We start from the raw sequence: 17,917 nt of genomic DNA on the forward strand, positions 1-17,917 counted from the left end.
TTTAACATCTTATCGTGTTTATTATGTATACGCAAGTCTCGATTAAGCCAACACTGGCACCACTAGAGATAACAGAAAACATAGATAGCTTTCAGTTTCTTAACTGTTACACCACTGATTATCAATTGAAGTAAAAGTTCGTGTTCCTAGAAACATTTTCTAGCCGGTGATGATAAACCGTGCGCCGGAAAGACTGTAATTCACCCCTATGGACTCACTTTCTAGTTATTTTATCATGAATACACTGTTCAATTGTACGGAGTTACTAGGAACTGGTATTGTCTCTATGGCCTTATCGAAATTGGAGAAATGGTTACTATTCATGTATTATTCTACGAAAAACACACTTTTTTTTATAGTGTGAACTACTTAGCTTTAGAATCATCTAAAGTTTGGTCAGCTAGGCGACTCGTTATGTAACATTGTATTGCGAACCCAAATTTACTTTCATTTTTATTTAGTATTGTTAGGTAACACGTGTACGTAAGAGACGTCGCTTTTGATCGGTCTAGAAACCAGCCCCTTCTCATGTTTGAGTTCGCTGAGCAACCGAGACCGCTATCCATTTCAGCCAATAACAGCGCACTTGGAGTTGTCTGAAATTTCGTAGGTTATTTCCTGCTAAGCGTAGAACATAAACACGACTTCGAAACGAACGGACGAGTAAGTGCTCGATGAACATGCTTCCCTTCGAAACCTCAGACATGTGCGATCAGCTGTCGAACTGCGTTTGGAAGATGCCACGTGTTGTGGCCGACCAGAAGGCGAGGTTTCAATCGGATGATCTGCTCCGAAAATTGCATCAAGAAAGTGAGGTAAAAAAACCATGAAATTTTATTAAAGTTTTTATGTATAAACCACGATTTCTTCGCGATAAATGACGACGTATACAAATACAGTTACATACAGTTTACGGCGAAAATTTAATTTAAACAGTGGCGGACCGTTTCTCTAGTGAGGTTTTTAGATAATTCTGTTAGACATTTTATTCTGTTCTTGAAAAAAATTCGAAAAATATGTGCCCTCCCGTGTCTCTTGCGAAAATTACGTCTATGCTTGCTGTCTTTTATCATGGTTATAAATAAATTAATACACGATGTAATATTGTAAATCATAATCCTTGCACAATAAGGAATTGATTTTAAAGTAATATAATCACAACACATCATATATTGTTGAAAGCCTCATCTATCAGTTACAAGACAAAGGATCATCTATCAGTTAAAGATTTAATCTGGAAAGTAACAAGTAACATATTTTAATGTCTGATTTTGTAGCTAAAATACAAAGAATCATCTGTCAGTTAAAGAGTTTACTGATTAGCTGTTTCCTAGTGGCTAAGCGGCAACTCTAAGGACTTATAACGCAAAAAAGTAGGTTTCGATACCCTCAAAGGGTGAGATTTGAAGAAAACATCGTACCTGAAAAGGTATCAACATTTATTGTTAAAATGACTACGTGTTTAAACACAGTTACGTGCAGCCAGAAGATTGTTTGCCTGTGTCTGACATTTTTTCAGGTATGTAACATTATTCATTAAATATGATATTGAACTCTATACCTTTTCTGCAGGTCAAATACACTGAGTTCAGGGATATGAAGACAGAAGACCGACAGCTAAGATTTATAGAAGGATGCAGAAAAGGCCACACGGAAGTGGTAACTGGTTTTTGTTTCTATAGCTCGTATTATATGACTAAAACAGAACAGGCCATAAAATTTACGTCGATGAAGAATACAGACGTTGGGTTTAAAGAACATGTGAACGTTTACTTCGAAAATTATTAAAAAGGCACGACGTTCGTACTGAAACAATACCTGTATCGTATCTTTGTCCCTGACACTGTCAATCTAGTGAAAAAATACGTGTATCGTTTCTCTGACATTGTCAATCTAGTGAAACAACACATGTATCGTTTCTCTGACACTGTCAATCTAGTGAAACAATACGTGTATCGTTTCTCTGAGACTGTCAATCTAGTGAAAAAATACGTGTATCGTTTCTCTGACACTGTCAATCTAGTGAAAAAATACGTGTATCGTTTCTCTGACACTGTCAATCTAGTGAAAAAATACGTGTATCGTTTCTCTGACACTGTCAATCTAGTGAAACAACACGTGTATCGTTTCTCTGACACTGTCAATCTAGTGAAACAACATGTGTATCGTTTCTCTTACACTGTCAATCTAGTGAAACAACACGTGTATCGTTTCTCTGACACTGTCAATCTAGTGAAACAACATGTGTATCGTTTCTCTTACACTGTCAATCTAGTGAAACAACACGTGTATCGTTTCTCTGACACTATCAATCTAGTGAAACAATACATGTATCGTTTCTCTGACACTGTCAATCTAGTAAAACAATATGTGTGTCGTTTCTCTTACACTGTCAATCTAATAAAGCAATACGTGTATCGTTTCTTTGTCTCTGACAATGTCAGTGTAGTGAAACAATACGTGTATCGTTTCTCTGACACTGTCAATCTTGTGAAACAATATGTGTATCGTTTCTCTTACACTGTCAATCTAGTAAAACAATATGTGTATCGTTTCTCTTACACTGTCAATTTAATAAAACAATACCTTTATCGTTTCTTTGTCTCTGACATTGTCAGTCTAGTGAAACAATAGATGTATCGTTTCTCTAACACTGTCAATTTAGTAAAACAATATGTGTATCGTTTCTCTTACACTGTCAATCTAATAAAGCAATACGTGTATAGTTTCTTTGTCTCTGACATTGTCAGTCTAGTGAAACAATATATGTATCGTTTCTCTGACGCTGTCAATCTAGTGAAACAATACATGTATCGTTTCTCTCTCTCTCTGACACTGTCAATCTAGTGAAAAAATACGTGTATCGTTTCTCTGACACTGTCAATTTAGTAAAACAATATGTGTATCGTTTCTCTTACACTGTCAATTTAATAAAACAATACCTGTATCGTTTCTTTGTCTCTGACATTGTCAGTCTAGTGAAACAATAGATGTATCGTTCCTCTAACACTGTCAATCTAGTGAAAAAATACGTGTATCGTTTCTCTGACATTGTCAGTCTAGTGAAACAATAGATGTATCGTTTCTCTAACACTGTCAATCTAGTGAAAAAATACGTGTATCGTTTCTCTGACACTGTCAATTTAGTAAAACAACACGTGTATCGTTTCTCTGACACTGTCAATCTAGTGAAACAACATGTGTATCGTTTCTCTTACACTGTCAATCTAGTGAAACAACACGTGTATCGTTTCTCTGACACTATCGATCTAGTGAAACAATACATGTATCGTTTCTCTGACACTGTCAATCTAGTAAAACAATATGTGTGTCGTTTCTCTTACACTGTCAATCTAATAAAGCAATACGTGTATCGTTTCTTTGTCTCTGACAATGTCAGTGTAGTGAAACAATACGTGTATCGTTTCTCTGACACTGTCAATCTTGTGAAACAATATGTGTATCGTTTCTCTTACACTGTCAATCTAGTAAAACAATATGTGTATCGTTTCTCTTACACTGTCAATTTAATAAAACAATACGTGTATAGTTTCTTTGTCTCTGACATTGTCAGTCTAGTGAAACAATATATGTATCGTTTCTCTAACACTGTCAATTTAGTAAAACAATATGTGTATCGTTTCTCTTACACTGTCAATTTAATAAAACAATACCTGTATCGTTTCTTTGTCTCTGACATTGTCAGTCTAGTGAAACAATAGATGTATCGTTTCTCTAACACTGTCAATCTAGTGAAAAAATACGTGTATCGTTTCTCTGACACTGTCAATTTAGTAAAACAATATGTGTATCGTTTCTCTTACACTGTCAATTTAATAAAACAATACCTGTATCGTTTCTTTGTCTCTGACATTGTCAGTCTAGTGAAACAATAGATGTATCGTTTCTCTGACACTATCAATCTAGTGAAACAATACATGTATCGTTTCTCTGACACTGTCAATCTAGTAAAACAATATGTGTGTCGTTTCTCTTACACTGTCAATCTAATAAAGCAATACGTGTATCGTTTCTTTGTCTCTGACAATGTCAGTGTAGTGAAACAATACGTGTATCGTTTCTCTGACACTGTCAATCTTGTGAAACAATATGTGTATCGTTTCTCTTACACTGTCAATCTAGTAAAACAATATGTGTATCGTTTCTCTTACACTGTCAATTTAATAAAACAATACGTGTATAGTTTCTTTGTCTCTGACATTGTCAGTCTAGTGAAACAATACATGTATCGTTTCTCTGACACTGTCAATCTAGTAAAACAATATGTGTGTCGTTTCTCTTACACTGTCAATCTAACAAAGCAATACGTGTATCGTTTCTTTGTCTCTGACAATGTCAGTGTAGTGAAACATTACGTGTATCGTTTCTCTGACACTGTCAATCTTGTGAAACAATATGTGTATCGTTTCTCTTACACTGTCAATCTAGTAAAACAATATGTGTATCGTTTCTCTTACACTGTCAATTTAATAAAACAATACGTGTATAGTTTCTTTGTCTCTGACATTGTCAGTCTAGTGAAACAATATATGTATCGTTTCTCTAACACTGTCAATTTAGTAAAACAATATGTGTATCGTTTCTCTTACACTGTCAATTTAATAAAACAATACCTGTATCGTTTCTTTGTCTCTGACATTGTCAGTCTAGTGAAACAATAGATGTATCGTTTCTCTAACACTGTCAATCTAGTGAAAAAATACGTGTATCGTTTCTCTGACACTGTCAATTTAGTAAAACAATATGTGTATCGTTTCTTTGTCTCTGACATTGTCAGTCTAGTGAAACAATACATGTATCGTTTCTCTGACGCTGTCAATCTAGTGAAACAATACATGTATCGTTTCTCTCTCTCTCTGACACTGTCAATCTAGTGAAAAAATACGTGTATCGTTTCTCTGACACTGTCAATTTAGTAAAACAATATATGTATCGTTTCTCTTACACTGTCAATTTAATAAAACAATACCTGTATCGTTTCTTTGTCTCTGACATTGTCAGTCTAGTGAAACAATACATGTATCGTTTCTCTCTCCCTGACACTGTCAATCTGGTGAAACAATAGATGTATCATTTCTCTGACAGTGTCAATCTAGTGAAACAACACGTGTATCGTTTCTCTGACACTGTCAATCTAGTGAAAAAATACGTGTATCGTTTCTCTGACACTGTCAATCTAGTGAAAAAATTCGTGTATCGTTTCTTTGACACTGTCAATCTAGTAAAACAATTCATGTATCATTTCTCTGACACTGTCAATCTAGTAAAACAATACGTGTATCGTTTCTCTAACACTGTCAGTCTAGTGAAACAATACATGTATCGTTTCTCTTTTTTAAGGTATAACGTGATTAATTTATTTGAAAAGTTCACCGTTTCACTGTGCCATAGAAAATGAAAATCACTTCATATAATTAATATAAACCATATTCACCCGAGGTGCAACTCTGGCTAGTATTGTTTACTTAACGGTTTACATGATTGTATCAAGTACTGGAAGAAACTATGTGTGTATATATATATATTTAGACTAATTTATAGGGTCATGTTAACTAGGTGTCGCAGTTCTTCATAACGTTGTATACACTAACTAAGAGCTTTCACGATGTGTCACAGTTTGATTATGATACGCCGCCTGCTGTGTCTTCAAGTTTTCATACTCAACATGACCTCGCAGGGTCTCCCAGAAATTTGCAGGATAAAAAGAGAAACTTTTTTCACAATAATTTAGGAGTAATATGGGAAATTCAGAGAAAAAGGAAGGACTGTGTTACACGAAAAATACTGGGCATTATAATTAGCAACTTGAGGAACACAAATTATACTATTTGGTGTCGCGTTTAGGCACCAGTGGGCGCTGGACGAAGTATAAACTTGTGATCCCCTCTCTTCGCTTACTGTTGCTTTCAAGAAAATACCTTACAATCTAAGAAACTAAATCTATTAGTAATAAAAATCAGGAACAAGAAAGAAAGAAAAATACACAATTATTTAACATAACTCGTTTATTATTATTATTTTATTACAAACTTCGAATTTAATTATTTATTATTACAGCTGAAACGAGCAGTTAAATCCTTAACTTGTTTGTTTGTTCCGAATTTCGCGCAAAGCTACTCGAGGGTTATCTGCGCTAGCCGTCCCTAATTTAGCAGTGTAAGAGTAAAGGGAAGGCAGGTAGTCATCACCACCCACCGCCAACTGTTGGGCTACTCTCTTACCAACGAATAGTGGGATTGATCGTCAAATTATAACACCCCCATGGCTGAAAGGGCGAACATGTTTGGATTCGAACCCGCGACGCTTGGATTACGAGTCAAACGCCTTAACACACTTGGCCATGTCGGGCCAAAAGTCCGTGGCAAGTGGCCACTTTGACAAGTGGATGAAACGGCCCCAAATTACCTCAGCTGACATATGAACAGTAGACTATACCCTCCTATCACCCGGAATACACATTTAAAATTAACTTTTGCAAAATATGAATTGTGTGGTAATGATAAGGTGGTATTTTCAAGTTATTTCAAGCTGTTTAGCTGTACAGGCTTTGGTACCCCACATGGAGTACACGTGTACACCCACAACAGGTTCCTAGTACTCGTATGCAAGCATTAAAAACATCTGTTGCTTGGACTAGTACCCTCGGTAAAAACTTTACACAGTGAACTAGCTTGACAGCGTACCTGTAATATCCATCATACATATTCAACATTCACAATGAAACAAAAAGACATGTGTAATATAAGAAATAAATATAGGTGTTTACATGGTACACAAAAATACTGGACATCAAGTTGTTGTTTTTCAGGATTTACGTGACACCTGAAAGAGTTAACAACATGGTTATACAGGTGTAACATACTATTTATGAAGGAGCGCTTCCCATGTGTCACACCTAGAGGTTCTCTACAATACAATACAAGCAGACCGGCATGACCAGGTGGTTAGAGCACTCGGCTCGCAATCTGAGAATCGAGGAATCGAATCTCCGTCACATCAAACATGCTGGCCCTTTCAGCCGTAGGAGCGTTATGATGTTACAGCCAATCCCATTATTCGTTTGTAAAAGAGTATCCCAACAGTTGGCGGTGGGTGGTGATGACTAGCTGCGTCCCCTCTAGTCTTACACTGTTAAATTAGGGACGGTTTGCGCAGATAGCTCTCGTGTAGCTTTGCGCTAAATTCGAAAACAAACAAACAAATCACACTCGTTAGGTCATGGCTTTTCTTGAGTGATACCCACGTCAAACGCACACTTTCGCAATTCACAAGGGTTACGTTTACACGGCTATAGATTTCTGTCATATTTACAAAGGCAGCTTTTTCATGTGTTACTCGTTAAACTACAGTGTCGCACGTAACTCTCCTAAGATATTGCTTAGAGAATTACGGTTTTACTCGGGTGTTACGCAAGTCATTTCGGCTTTTCATGATGTCAGATGTATAGGTGATATGCATAACTATTATCTTGATGGTAATGTTACCAGTATATCTAAGATACAGCTTATACGAACTTTTACCCTCAGTTACGTTCACATCACACATTTCACATACGGAGTATATTCGACCTTTTCAGACGACTAGTCTTCATTCTCGCCACCATATTGTGGAAGTTTTTATAAGACATTGGCAACTGTTTACCCCCATAAAGAAAGATCTGATTTGGTTTGGTCTGTTCTGAATGTCGCGCAAATCTACACGAGGGATATCTGCGTTAGCCGTCTCTAATTTAGCAGTGTAAGACTAGAGTGAAGGCAGCTAACCATCACCATCCATCACATCATCAACTTTCGGGCTGCTCTTTTACCAAAGAACAGTGGGATTGACTGTCTGAAATGGTGAGCATCTTTGATGGGACGGGAATTCGAACCTGCGACCTTCAGATTGCGTGTCGTTAGCCCTAAACATCCTCGCCATATCTATAAAATAATTCATCAATAATATAAAGCAAAAAAATAATACCAATTATGTTTGTTTTTTCTCACCAAAGTCACTTAAAACCATTTAGTTCAATTTTTAAAATCATTTTTAGCTTTTCTGCCAGTTTTAACTAATTGTAACCAGGGGTGGTTCCGGTGGTGGGTATGGGTGGGTGAAAAACCACTTCAATATCCATTATCTTCAGATTCTTTTTATTTAATAAACATCTGAATTTCTTATAATTCACTTAAATGTGTGTGAAAAAAATGAATTGTTTAGGCTTAGCATGACCTAGTGGTTAGGGAGCTCAACTCGCAATATACAGGTCGCGGGTTCAAATCCTTGTCACCTAACACGCTCACCCTTTCAGCCGCGAAGGCGTTACAAAGTTACGGTCAGTACCACTATTTTAGTAAAAGAGTAGCCATATAATACGTAGTATTATTCGAAAGATGATTCTGAGGTGAGAGGGGGCATACCAATTCTTCTCTGGAGTTCGATAGTTTGTTTGGCTGTTGTTAAGCGCAAAGCTACACAAAACGGGCTATCTGTGCTTTGCTCACCACGGGCATCGAAACGTGACTTTCAGTATCGTACGCCTGCAGACTCACCGTGAATTAGTGAGCGTGGTGGGAGAACAGATCTCGAGAACCCTTGTTTTTCTAGATGATGTTAAACTATTTTCTCGAATCTAATTTTGGAACATGGAAATAAAATTTAATTTTCTTTGGCATGAACGTGTGACCATTTACACTTGTGTCGACCACTTATGATATCTTGCACTTGTGTCGACCTCTGTGACCACGTATGATATCTTACACTTCTGTCGACCTCTGCGACCACGTGTGATATCTTACACTTGTGTCGACCTCTACGACCCGCGTGTGAAATCTTACACTTGTGTTGATGAACACGTCTAGTTTTAAGAGGTACAGTATACAACAGATCGAACAGTATTTTAACATATATTCGCAAGAAAGACGTTTCACGATAACTTCTCGTTTTCTGATTGGTTGAATGGCAGGGTCAGCTGTGAGATTAATTTTACCATAAAGCAGTTTCCCGTAATATTTAAATTTTGTCGTATCTTCACAACATGTATGCACACATATAATAATACTAAAACTTTAACTAGTGGGGTCAGTGGAGTAAGTGTTTTAAAGTGCTGTTCTGATTTGCAGTTAAATCAACTAACTTAACTACTTTAATTGGCCACAGACATCCTACAAACAGCTATACCATACTTTAATTGGCCACACACATCCTACAAACAGCTATACCATATTTTAATTGGCCACACACATCCTACAAACAGCTATACCATACTTTAATTGGCCACACACATCCTATAAACAGCTATACCATACTTTAATTGGCCACACACATCCTATAAACAGCTATACCATACTTTAATTGGCCACACACATCCTACAAACAGCTATACCATACTTTAACTGGCCACACACATCCTACAAACAGCTATACCATACTTTAACTGGCCACACACATCCTATAAACAGCTATACCATACTTTAATAATCCACACACATCCTATAAACAGCTATACCATACTTTAATTGGCCACACACATCCTATAAACAGCTATACCACTCAGCTCACAGTAAACCTTAAGATCAGACAATATAAATACCAAACTATCACGGTTATAGTATGTAATTGACGTTTTTTTCATTGTATGAATGATACACAATGTGTCTGTTTCTCAAAAAAGGTCTTGAGGGGTATGTCCATACTTAGACAAGGGTCCAGGTTGTTAAACATTGACTTACTGTGAACAGTTACCGAAAGTTCCGTTTTGGGAAATGGCTGTATGTATTTAATCTTGAAACAACAACACTTAGTCGAGGGTCTAGATCGTTTAACACTGACAGTCGGTAATTTCTAAGGTAAATAATGACGTCATATCAATGAACGTTGGATAAACCCGTAAGTTATTCAACTACGGAGCCGTCTGTTCTGTAATATGATTTCAGTGTTTGCTACTAGAATGACAAACTTTAACAGGCTCTCTGTTATCCTTAATTCTTTTCAGTGTTACGCATAAGCAAACACCGCTGTTTCTGCTATGCAGTTATATTCCTTACATCTGAATTAATTTGTACACTATAAGACTGACAGTTAAAACATGCGTGGACTTAACATACATGTCTTATTTTATGTGTGAAAATACCATAGAATTCCCTCGCTTCGACTGAGCGACCATTCCGCTTTTGTAACACTTGACGCCATTTCCCAGGCTTAAGCGTAGAATAGGCGGTGAATACCGTGGATATGATATTTCGTCTGAAAAACCGGTTGTCACTCAGAGCGTAGCGGGCAAGCTCCCTCGCTGTTCCGTGGCTTTAGAGTGGCCCCGCCGGCAGATGGTAGGCCGAAAGTCGGTGATGCGATAACGTTGTACCGGAATCGCGCTCTTTAACGCTGAGATTTTTAGTATAATGGTCAACTATTATTATAAGGCTGTAATAATCATTATATTTATTATACACGGACACGTAAAGACTCATCGGTTAAGTAGTCTGTTTGCATATCTGTTAGAGGCGCAGCAATCTGGTGAGCACGCATAGTTTTGGTTTAAATCTGACCATAAATCCTGTTTATATGTATAAAAAAAGTTCAATTAATTACAGCCACTGCGGACGTAACAGCTTGAGCACGAGGATTTCGTCAACAATTAAATTCCAACAAAGGGAAGCATCCTTTGCTCAGCCAGATAGCCACCATCCCCCACGTTAAATAAATTACACTCTTGTGAACGAATCTGATTTTCGCGAGATGTTTTGCTCCGCGGTAATTCCACGCAATTTCCCCCTCTGCTAATCCAGAAAAGATAATCTTTATTGAAAATGACAACTACGAAAACGGTCCTCCGTCGAATTTATTATCTTGTTTTAAGAGTTGAATCACTTGTAAACGGCGCGCGCGCATAAACACACACATATATATACGTATAAAACATTTAAATTGAAAATGATTGTATCTCAAGAAGTACTCGTGTTAAATGAACTCAAGTCTTATCAAAGGCACGCGGATAATAACACGTTTTTATTCAAACATAGACGGTAGAAACACTATTGAATCTAGAGGGCCACGTTCTGCATTCTTTAATAATTTGTGAAAGAGATATGGTTGGTCCGGCATGGCCAACTGGGTTGAGACGTTAGAATCGTAATCTGACGGTTGGGGGTTCGAATCTCCGTCGCATCAAACATGCTAGCCCTTTCAATCGTGGGGGCTTTATAAAGTGTCGGTCAATCCCACTATTCGTTGGTAAAAGAGTTGGCGGTGGGTGGTGATGACTAGCTACCTTCCCTCTAGTCTTACACTGCTAAATTAGGGACGGCTTGCGCAGATAGCCTTTGTGTAGCTTTGCGCGAAATTCAAGAAACAAACAAACGTCTATAAGGTTGGTTTGGTTTGTTTGAATTTCGCGCAAAACTATTTAGCGTGGTTGAAATAACATTATTACACAGTTTACTCATTTCTGGAAATCTTCAAGGGACTTTATTAAGAAAGCAGTGCTTAAAAGTGCAATAAACTTAATAGTAAAGTATTATGACAAGTTACAAGAATGTTTTGTTCTCAGAAAGCCCACTGTGATGACGTAACTATTGTCAACTGGAACAACCAACAAATAAACGGAGACAGTCAGGAAAGCTAGAGGGTTGTGAATCAATGTAAGACTGTGTTTTAGTTCTTGAGAGAGATAAATATTATTACCCTTTCATTAAAGTACACTAGTGACAGACTTAAAACCTGGCTTCGATACTCGTGGTGAGAAAATCACAGATGGCCCATTATGTAGCTTTCTGCCTAACTACATATGAAAACTTCAGTTAAAAATTAGCCCTGAATCAAATCACTTTAAACACATTTTTACGTATCTACAAAGTAAACTTTATTATTATTTCATGGTGTTTCACCGGGTAATTTACAAGAAAGGTAACTCGATGATTACACTATAGCAACGTACAATACACAGAGTGTTTAGGAACAGCCACAAACACATTCCTAGCCCTAAACACTAATTAGAACGTTATACCATTAATCTTTCCGAAGAAATATGTTTATTTGAATAAACAATAACAACAAGGCAATAACATTTTGAAATCCACATTAAATAATGAATAATTGTTTATTTTTTTTTATAATTAAGCACAAAGCTGCAACATGGTTTATCGGTGCTCTGCCTGTCACGGGTATCGAAAACCTTTGAAATGTCTTGATATCAATTACAACGAAGAATTAATTCATTTACGGCTTTTTGATCAGTTCTACAGCGAATCTTCAAGAATGCCACACTTATCGTTTCACGCAAGCTCCAGTAACGAAAACAGAAAGACAACTCGTATGTATATATCACTTCATAAACTGTATTTAAAATCAACACGATCGTGGATGTTAATGGGAAGCCTAAGGCCTACGGGTTTTCACCGTTTTACCGTATCACATTTTAAAAACCCAGCAGAATAAGTGAGTAGAAATTTGTGTTGAAACTATGTTATGTCACGTTAATGTCAGGACTTAATGTTTTTTACGGTTCTTGCACAAACACAAACAAAAGTACAACGTATCTATCAATCATTCACAACCTCAATTAAATGTTGAATTTTAACGCAAAATCACCTTTTCTGTTGCTGCTGTTTACACCAAAACCTCATGAAGAGCAAGAATGTGCTTTGTTTCAGACATTCGCGCTAAACTACACAAAGACTAACATCGCTAGCGATCTCCAATTGTAAGGCGATAGACTAGAGGGAGGATAAAACCTAGTAAACAGCACCCAACGCCAATTCTTGGACGGTTCTAATCGACTGGTGGGATTTGATCTTCACTCTTATAACGCACCCACGGCTTCGAAATGTGAAGTGTAATTTTGCGGCAGAGACGCAAAAACCATTGGATTCACAGCGTGACTCGCCCAGCCAACGATAAAGAATCATCTTGTATGTATTACACAGACACGTTACACTGTGAACACCTCCGGTGCCAAGAATGTCCAAAGATACGAAAGTAGGGTTGTTCAGTCCGCGTAAATGCCCCTCCTCCCTATCTCTCCCAGTAACACAAAGATACGTCTGTGGACTTACAAAGCTCGAAACTGGGTTTCGATGTCCGTAGTTGGAAGAGCATAGATAGTTCGTTGTGTATCTTAAATAAAACTAACCAAACTGTTGTAGTTAAGTGATGAAATAGGAATCATTTTTCACTATATCTTAATTGGGTTAAACACTTATTATAAGGGTTAGCAGTAAGGATATCTTGGTGGGGCTGAAACTGCCCCAGAATGTGCTTTAGTCTCCTCTGTACCTTCCCTCACCCAACGAAAAGTGATTACCGTTAAAGCCGGTTCACTTTCTAAATAATACAGTATACATGCTCATGAGATCTGGGGTGCATCCCCCTTACCGGAAAGTGGCTGGTGCCGCCTATAATTATAACTCTGTGTTTATACGTGTAAATTAATCATATATCGTTGGTTTGTTTATTTTTAAGCTTCACAAAGAGCTACACGAGGGCTATCTGCGCTAGTTGTCCCTGATCTAGCGTTGTAAGACTAGTGAGAAGGTAGCTAGTCATCACCACCCACTGCCAACTCTTGGGCTACTCTTTTACCAATCAATAATAGGAGTGATCACATATTATTACATCAGACGGCTGAAAGGACAAGCAGGTTTGGTGTGGCGGGGATTAAAACCCGCGACCCTCAAATTACGAGTAGAGCGCCCTAACCACGTGGTCACGACGGGCTCGCCCTGGTGTATGATAATAAATGTTTGTTGTTTGTTTTTGGAATTTCGCACAAAGCTATCTGTGCTAGCCGTCCCTAATTTAGTAGTGTAAGACTAGAGGGAAGGCAGCTAGTCATCACCACTCACCGTCAACTCTTGGGTTACTCTTTTACCAACGAATAGTTGGATTGACCGTCACATTATAACGCCCCCACGGCTGGGAGGGCGAGTATGTTTGGCGCGACTCGGGCGCGAACCCGCGACCCTCAGATTACGAAGTGCACGCCTTAACGCGCTAGGCCATGCCGGGCCCTATGATAATAAATACACGAACTGTTAAATAATTTAAATAGTTACCGAGTTTATTGGCATTTATCATTACACACACACATATATATAACATATACATTTCACTATCTTTACAGGCTTTTTTGGCGACAGGAATCAATTTACCCCTGGTGTTCAACCCGTGCAGTAAAGGCTACGGTGAAGGTTGCGACTTTGAAAAGGAAAAGGGAAAGGTAAAATAATAACATTTTTTGTTGTGGTAGAGTTATAATATCATAATTATAATAATAATATAATTTTTATTGTGAATTTAAATACAACCGTTCATCTTAACGTCAACATTTTGGTGTGTTCTCTCTGTAACCACTTTTGAGTTTTCAGTTTGGTACTCCTCAGTTCAAACAGGTTTTTTTTTTAAATTAATTTCTTGATAATTTCCAGCATATTGAAACAAAGTGTATCGGCGAAATTGGTTTACTATACAGTTTCATAATAATTTGCCAGCTATGGGTAAAACGTTTCGTTCTAACTCTATTGCTAGAAAATTTTTGGCACTTCAAAATCACTGTTTCTTTGTTAATTTCTCGCAAAGCTACACGAGAGCTAGCTGCACTAGTCGCCCATAATTTAGCGTTGTAAGATTAGAGGAAAGGCAGCCAGTCATCACCACCAACCGTCAACTCTTGTGCTACTCTTTTGCCAACGAATAGTGGGACTGGCTGTAACTTTACAACGCCGCCACAGCTGAAAGGATGAGCATCTTTGGTGTGACGGGGATTCGAACCCGCGACCCTAAAATTACGAGTCAAGCGCTCTAACCACTTGACCATGACGGTCCCCGAAGTTAACGTGAAATAAATTTCGGTTACTGTATTTAGAATCACTATTTTAGTCCATGATGTTCACAGACCATTTAAAAGGACGTAAACCAAAACAACGGGTAGTATAGCAAAAATGAAAACATTTATGTGATGTTGTTTGTTCTCTCTGTTGAAAACGTATAAAAATATATTAATATTTTATCAGATTTAGACAAGCTTACAATATATTTTGTGCTTCAAACGTTGTTCACCTATATATATATTTATATGACAATTTTATGATTTAACTTTTATAGAGGACATAAAACCCACCTGTGTACTTCAATAACGTACATTATTCTATACCTCGACTCTCACGGCCTTAGTAACCGGCTCGGGTTATCATATCCAACAACCTGTTACTACCATTACTAGATCACGTGTGCCTATCTCTCCCCTTAGTGTATCTCTTGGAACAGGTGCTAATGGGTGAACTTTTAACCTTGCTAGCTGGGGTGTCAGTACGTTCATTCTGTACACCAGATGTCCGTAGTGTTCGAGGCTTAGTAGCCACGACTAGCCGCCGGCTATAGGCTCTCCTTTACACGGGAAATGCCTCTTACTATCACCGTCTGTGTTCCACAAAACACCCGGTGAGAAAATGTCGAAAGATCGGTCAGATGAGATAATAACTTACCGAAAGACTTCCAGTTCCGGTGACTTTCTAAGTTTTTCAAGCTTTACAGATTCAGAGCTTTGATATAGCAATAGATTATATTAATTTAATAAGATACAGACCGGATAAGTAGTTCCTATTGTTGGGTCTAATGTAACTGTTGTGATGAGACAACAGCCATTGTTGCTTAGCAATATAACTGATATATTGTTACCATGGCACCTTACATCTTTTCGTGTTGAATAAAAACGTGATTATTATTATGTTTACAATTTCGTTACTGTAAATATAGTGTTAATTCTTAAAAACTAAACACCTTTTGAGTTATTTATTTGAGTGTGAATTTATCTGTTACTGGCTTTCTTACGAATTTCAACATATGTTATGTACTAATTTAACACGACAGACTCTATGTTTTGTTTTGTTTTCGTCTATGTGTGATTCAGAGAGAAATGCAATTGTTTTATACACTTCGTAACTCACTAAATTGTCGTATGTGACAGTTAAGCGATATATGGATACATGAAAAATTTATGGTAAACTTTATAAAGCACAAATCATTTTTTAAAATTGATTCCACGACCCCTTGCGTGCGTGTTTAAAAACAACAGCATTGTTTTCTCTTTAAAAATGATACTGATATCTAGCGCAAAGAATTGTTTTTGGTGTTGCGTGTTTGAGGGTTGCAACTTTAGATTTATTTAGCGTTTATTGAACGCATTTCGGTTTAGTTCTGTGCCCTAACCATACCAGGTCACGCGGTCTTGCCCAGAAGTTAAGGAGGCGATTTTAATTAGCATTGTATCTTAATCATATAACTCACGGTGGGATGTCATACACTAAAGAAGAACAACGGCACAACGGCATGTCTATAATCCAGGTTACGATACCTGTGGTGAGAAAAGCACAGAGAGTCCACTGTGTAGCTTTGTGCTTGATTACAAACAAAATTATTTTGTATAAAAAGTATCAGTTTTGATTTACTTGTCACACATATTTAAATATCTGTACGTTTGAATTAAACATTTACAATGTCTTCTAACTCCTGCAGAACGTCTTAACCCCATGTGTCGAGACTTTTTTTCCAAATAGATATGGTCTCTTTGTTGAGGTATTACTTGAACAAACTAACAAATCTATGCCCCCCCCCCCCCGTACCCATATCTCAAGGAAGTCATGCTTGTAAGTGATAAACCTAAAATCCTTGCTTTACACGTGTTTGCAATATGTTTGTTATAAGAAGAGAACTATCGATGGGACATCGAGTCAGAAGTGGACTAGTGTTAGCTTGCAAGACTGTGGATTTGAGGGTCCGCGACTTCTTTCTTGCTACCGCATACAAGTCCCCAATATATAAGAATAATTTGCTAATCTAAATATGTTTCTCTTTTTAAATTTTATTTATAGATAAATGAATGTTAAAGCAAATGCATTTCAAAAGAACATTCATTGTCTGGCCCGGCATGGCCACGTGGGTCAAGGCATGCGACTCGTAATCTGAGGGTCGCACCAAACACACTCGCCTTTTTAGCTGTGGGTGCATTATAATGTGACGGTCAATCCCACTATTCGTTGATAAAAGAGTAGCCCAAGAGTTGGCGGTGAGTGATGATGACTAGCTGCCTTCCATCTAGTTTTACAATGCTAAATTAGAGACGGCTAGCACAGATAGCCCTCAAGTAGCTTTGCGCAGATTTAATAAAAAAAGGTTCCAAATTCAGTATAGAAACTGTAACACTGTCGCCTAGGTTTCAATGGTTTCAGTATAGGAACTGTTACACTGTCGCCTAGGTTTCAATGTTTTCAGTATAGCAACTGTAACACTGTCGCCTAGGTTTCAATGTTTTCAGTATAGGAACTGTAACACTGTCGCCTAGGTTTCAATGTTTTCAGTATAGGAACTGTAACACTGTCGCCTAGGTTTCAATGTTTTCAGTATAGGAACTGTAACACTGTCGCCTAGGTTTCAATGTTTTCAGTATAGGAACTGTAACACTGTCGCCTAGGTTTCAATGTTTTCAGTATAGGAACTGTAACACTGTCGCCTAGGTTTCAATGGTTTCAGTATAGGAACTGTTACACTGTCGCCTAGGTTTCAATGTTTTCAGTATAGGAACTGTAACACTGTCGCCTAGGTTTCAATGTTTTCAGTATAGGAACTGTAACACTGTCGCCTAGGTTTCAATGTTTTCAGTATAGGAACTGTAACACTGTCGCCTAGGTTTCAATGTTTTCAGTATAGGAACTGTAACACTGTCGCCTAGGTTTCAATGTTTTCAGTATAGGAACTGTAACACTGTCGCCTAGGTTTCAATGTTTTCAGTATAGGAACTGTAACACTGTCGCCTAGGTTTCAATGTTTTCAGTATAGGAACTGTAACACTGTCGCCTAGGTTTCAATGTTTTCAGTATAGAAACTAAAATGAATCAAACATTTAGTACTTATCAGTTTCCACAGC

At 37.6% G+C, this 17,917-nt stretch overlaps 1 protein-coding gene across 1 annotated transcript in view; it reads left to right on the forward strand.

Annotated features, from left to right (window-relative positions):
* The first annotated feature begins 266 nt into the window (after positions 1-266).
* The window catches only part of LOC143238287 (protein big brother-like), a 34,408-nt gene continuing 16,757 nt past the window's right edge, over positions 267-17,917 (forward strand). The window contains exons 1-3 of the mRNA XM_076478380.1: positions 267-815; positions 1,573-1,659; positions 14,120-14,215. Coding sequence (XP_076334495.1) covers positions 675-815; positions 1,573-1,659; positions 14,120-14,215 — 324 coding nt within the window. The 5' untranslated portion in view covers positions 267-674. The remainder of the gene's footprint in view (positions 816-1,572; positions 1,660-14,119; positions 14,216-17,917) is intronic.

This window comes from Tachypleus tridentatus, chromosome 13, assembly GCF_004210375.1.
Source record: "Tachypleus tridentatus isolate NWPU-2018 chromosome 13, ASM421037v1, whole genome shotgun sequence".
Classification (NCBI taxonomy): Eukaryota; Metazoa; Arthropoda; class Merostomata; order Xiphosura; family Limulidae; genus Tachypleus; species Tachypleus tridentatus.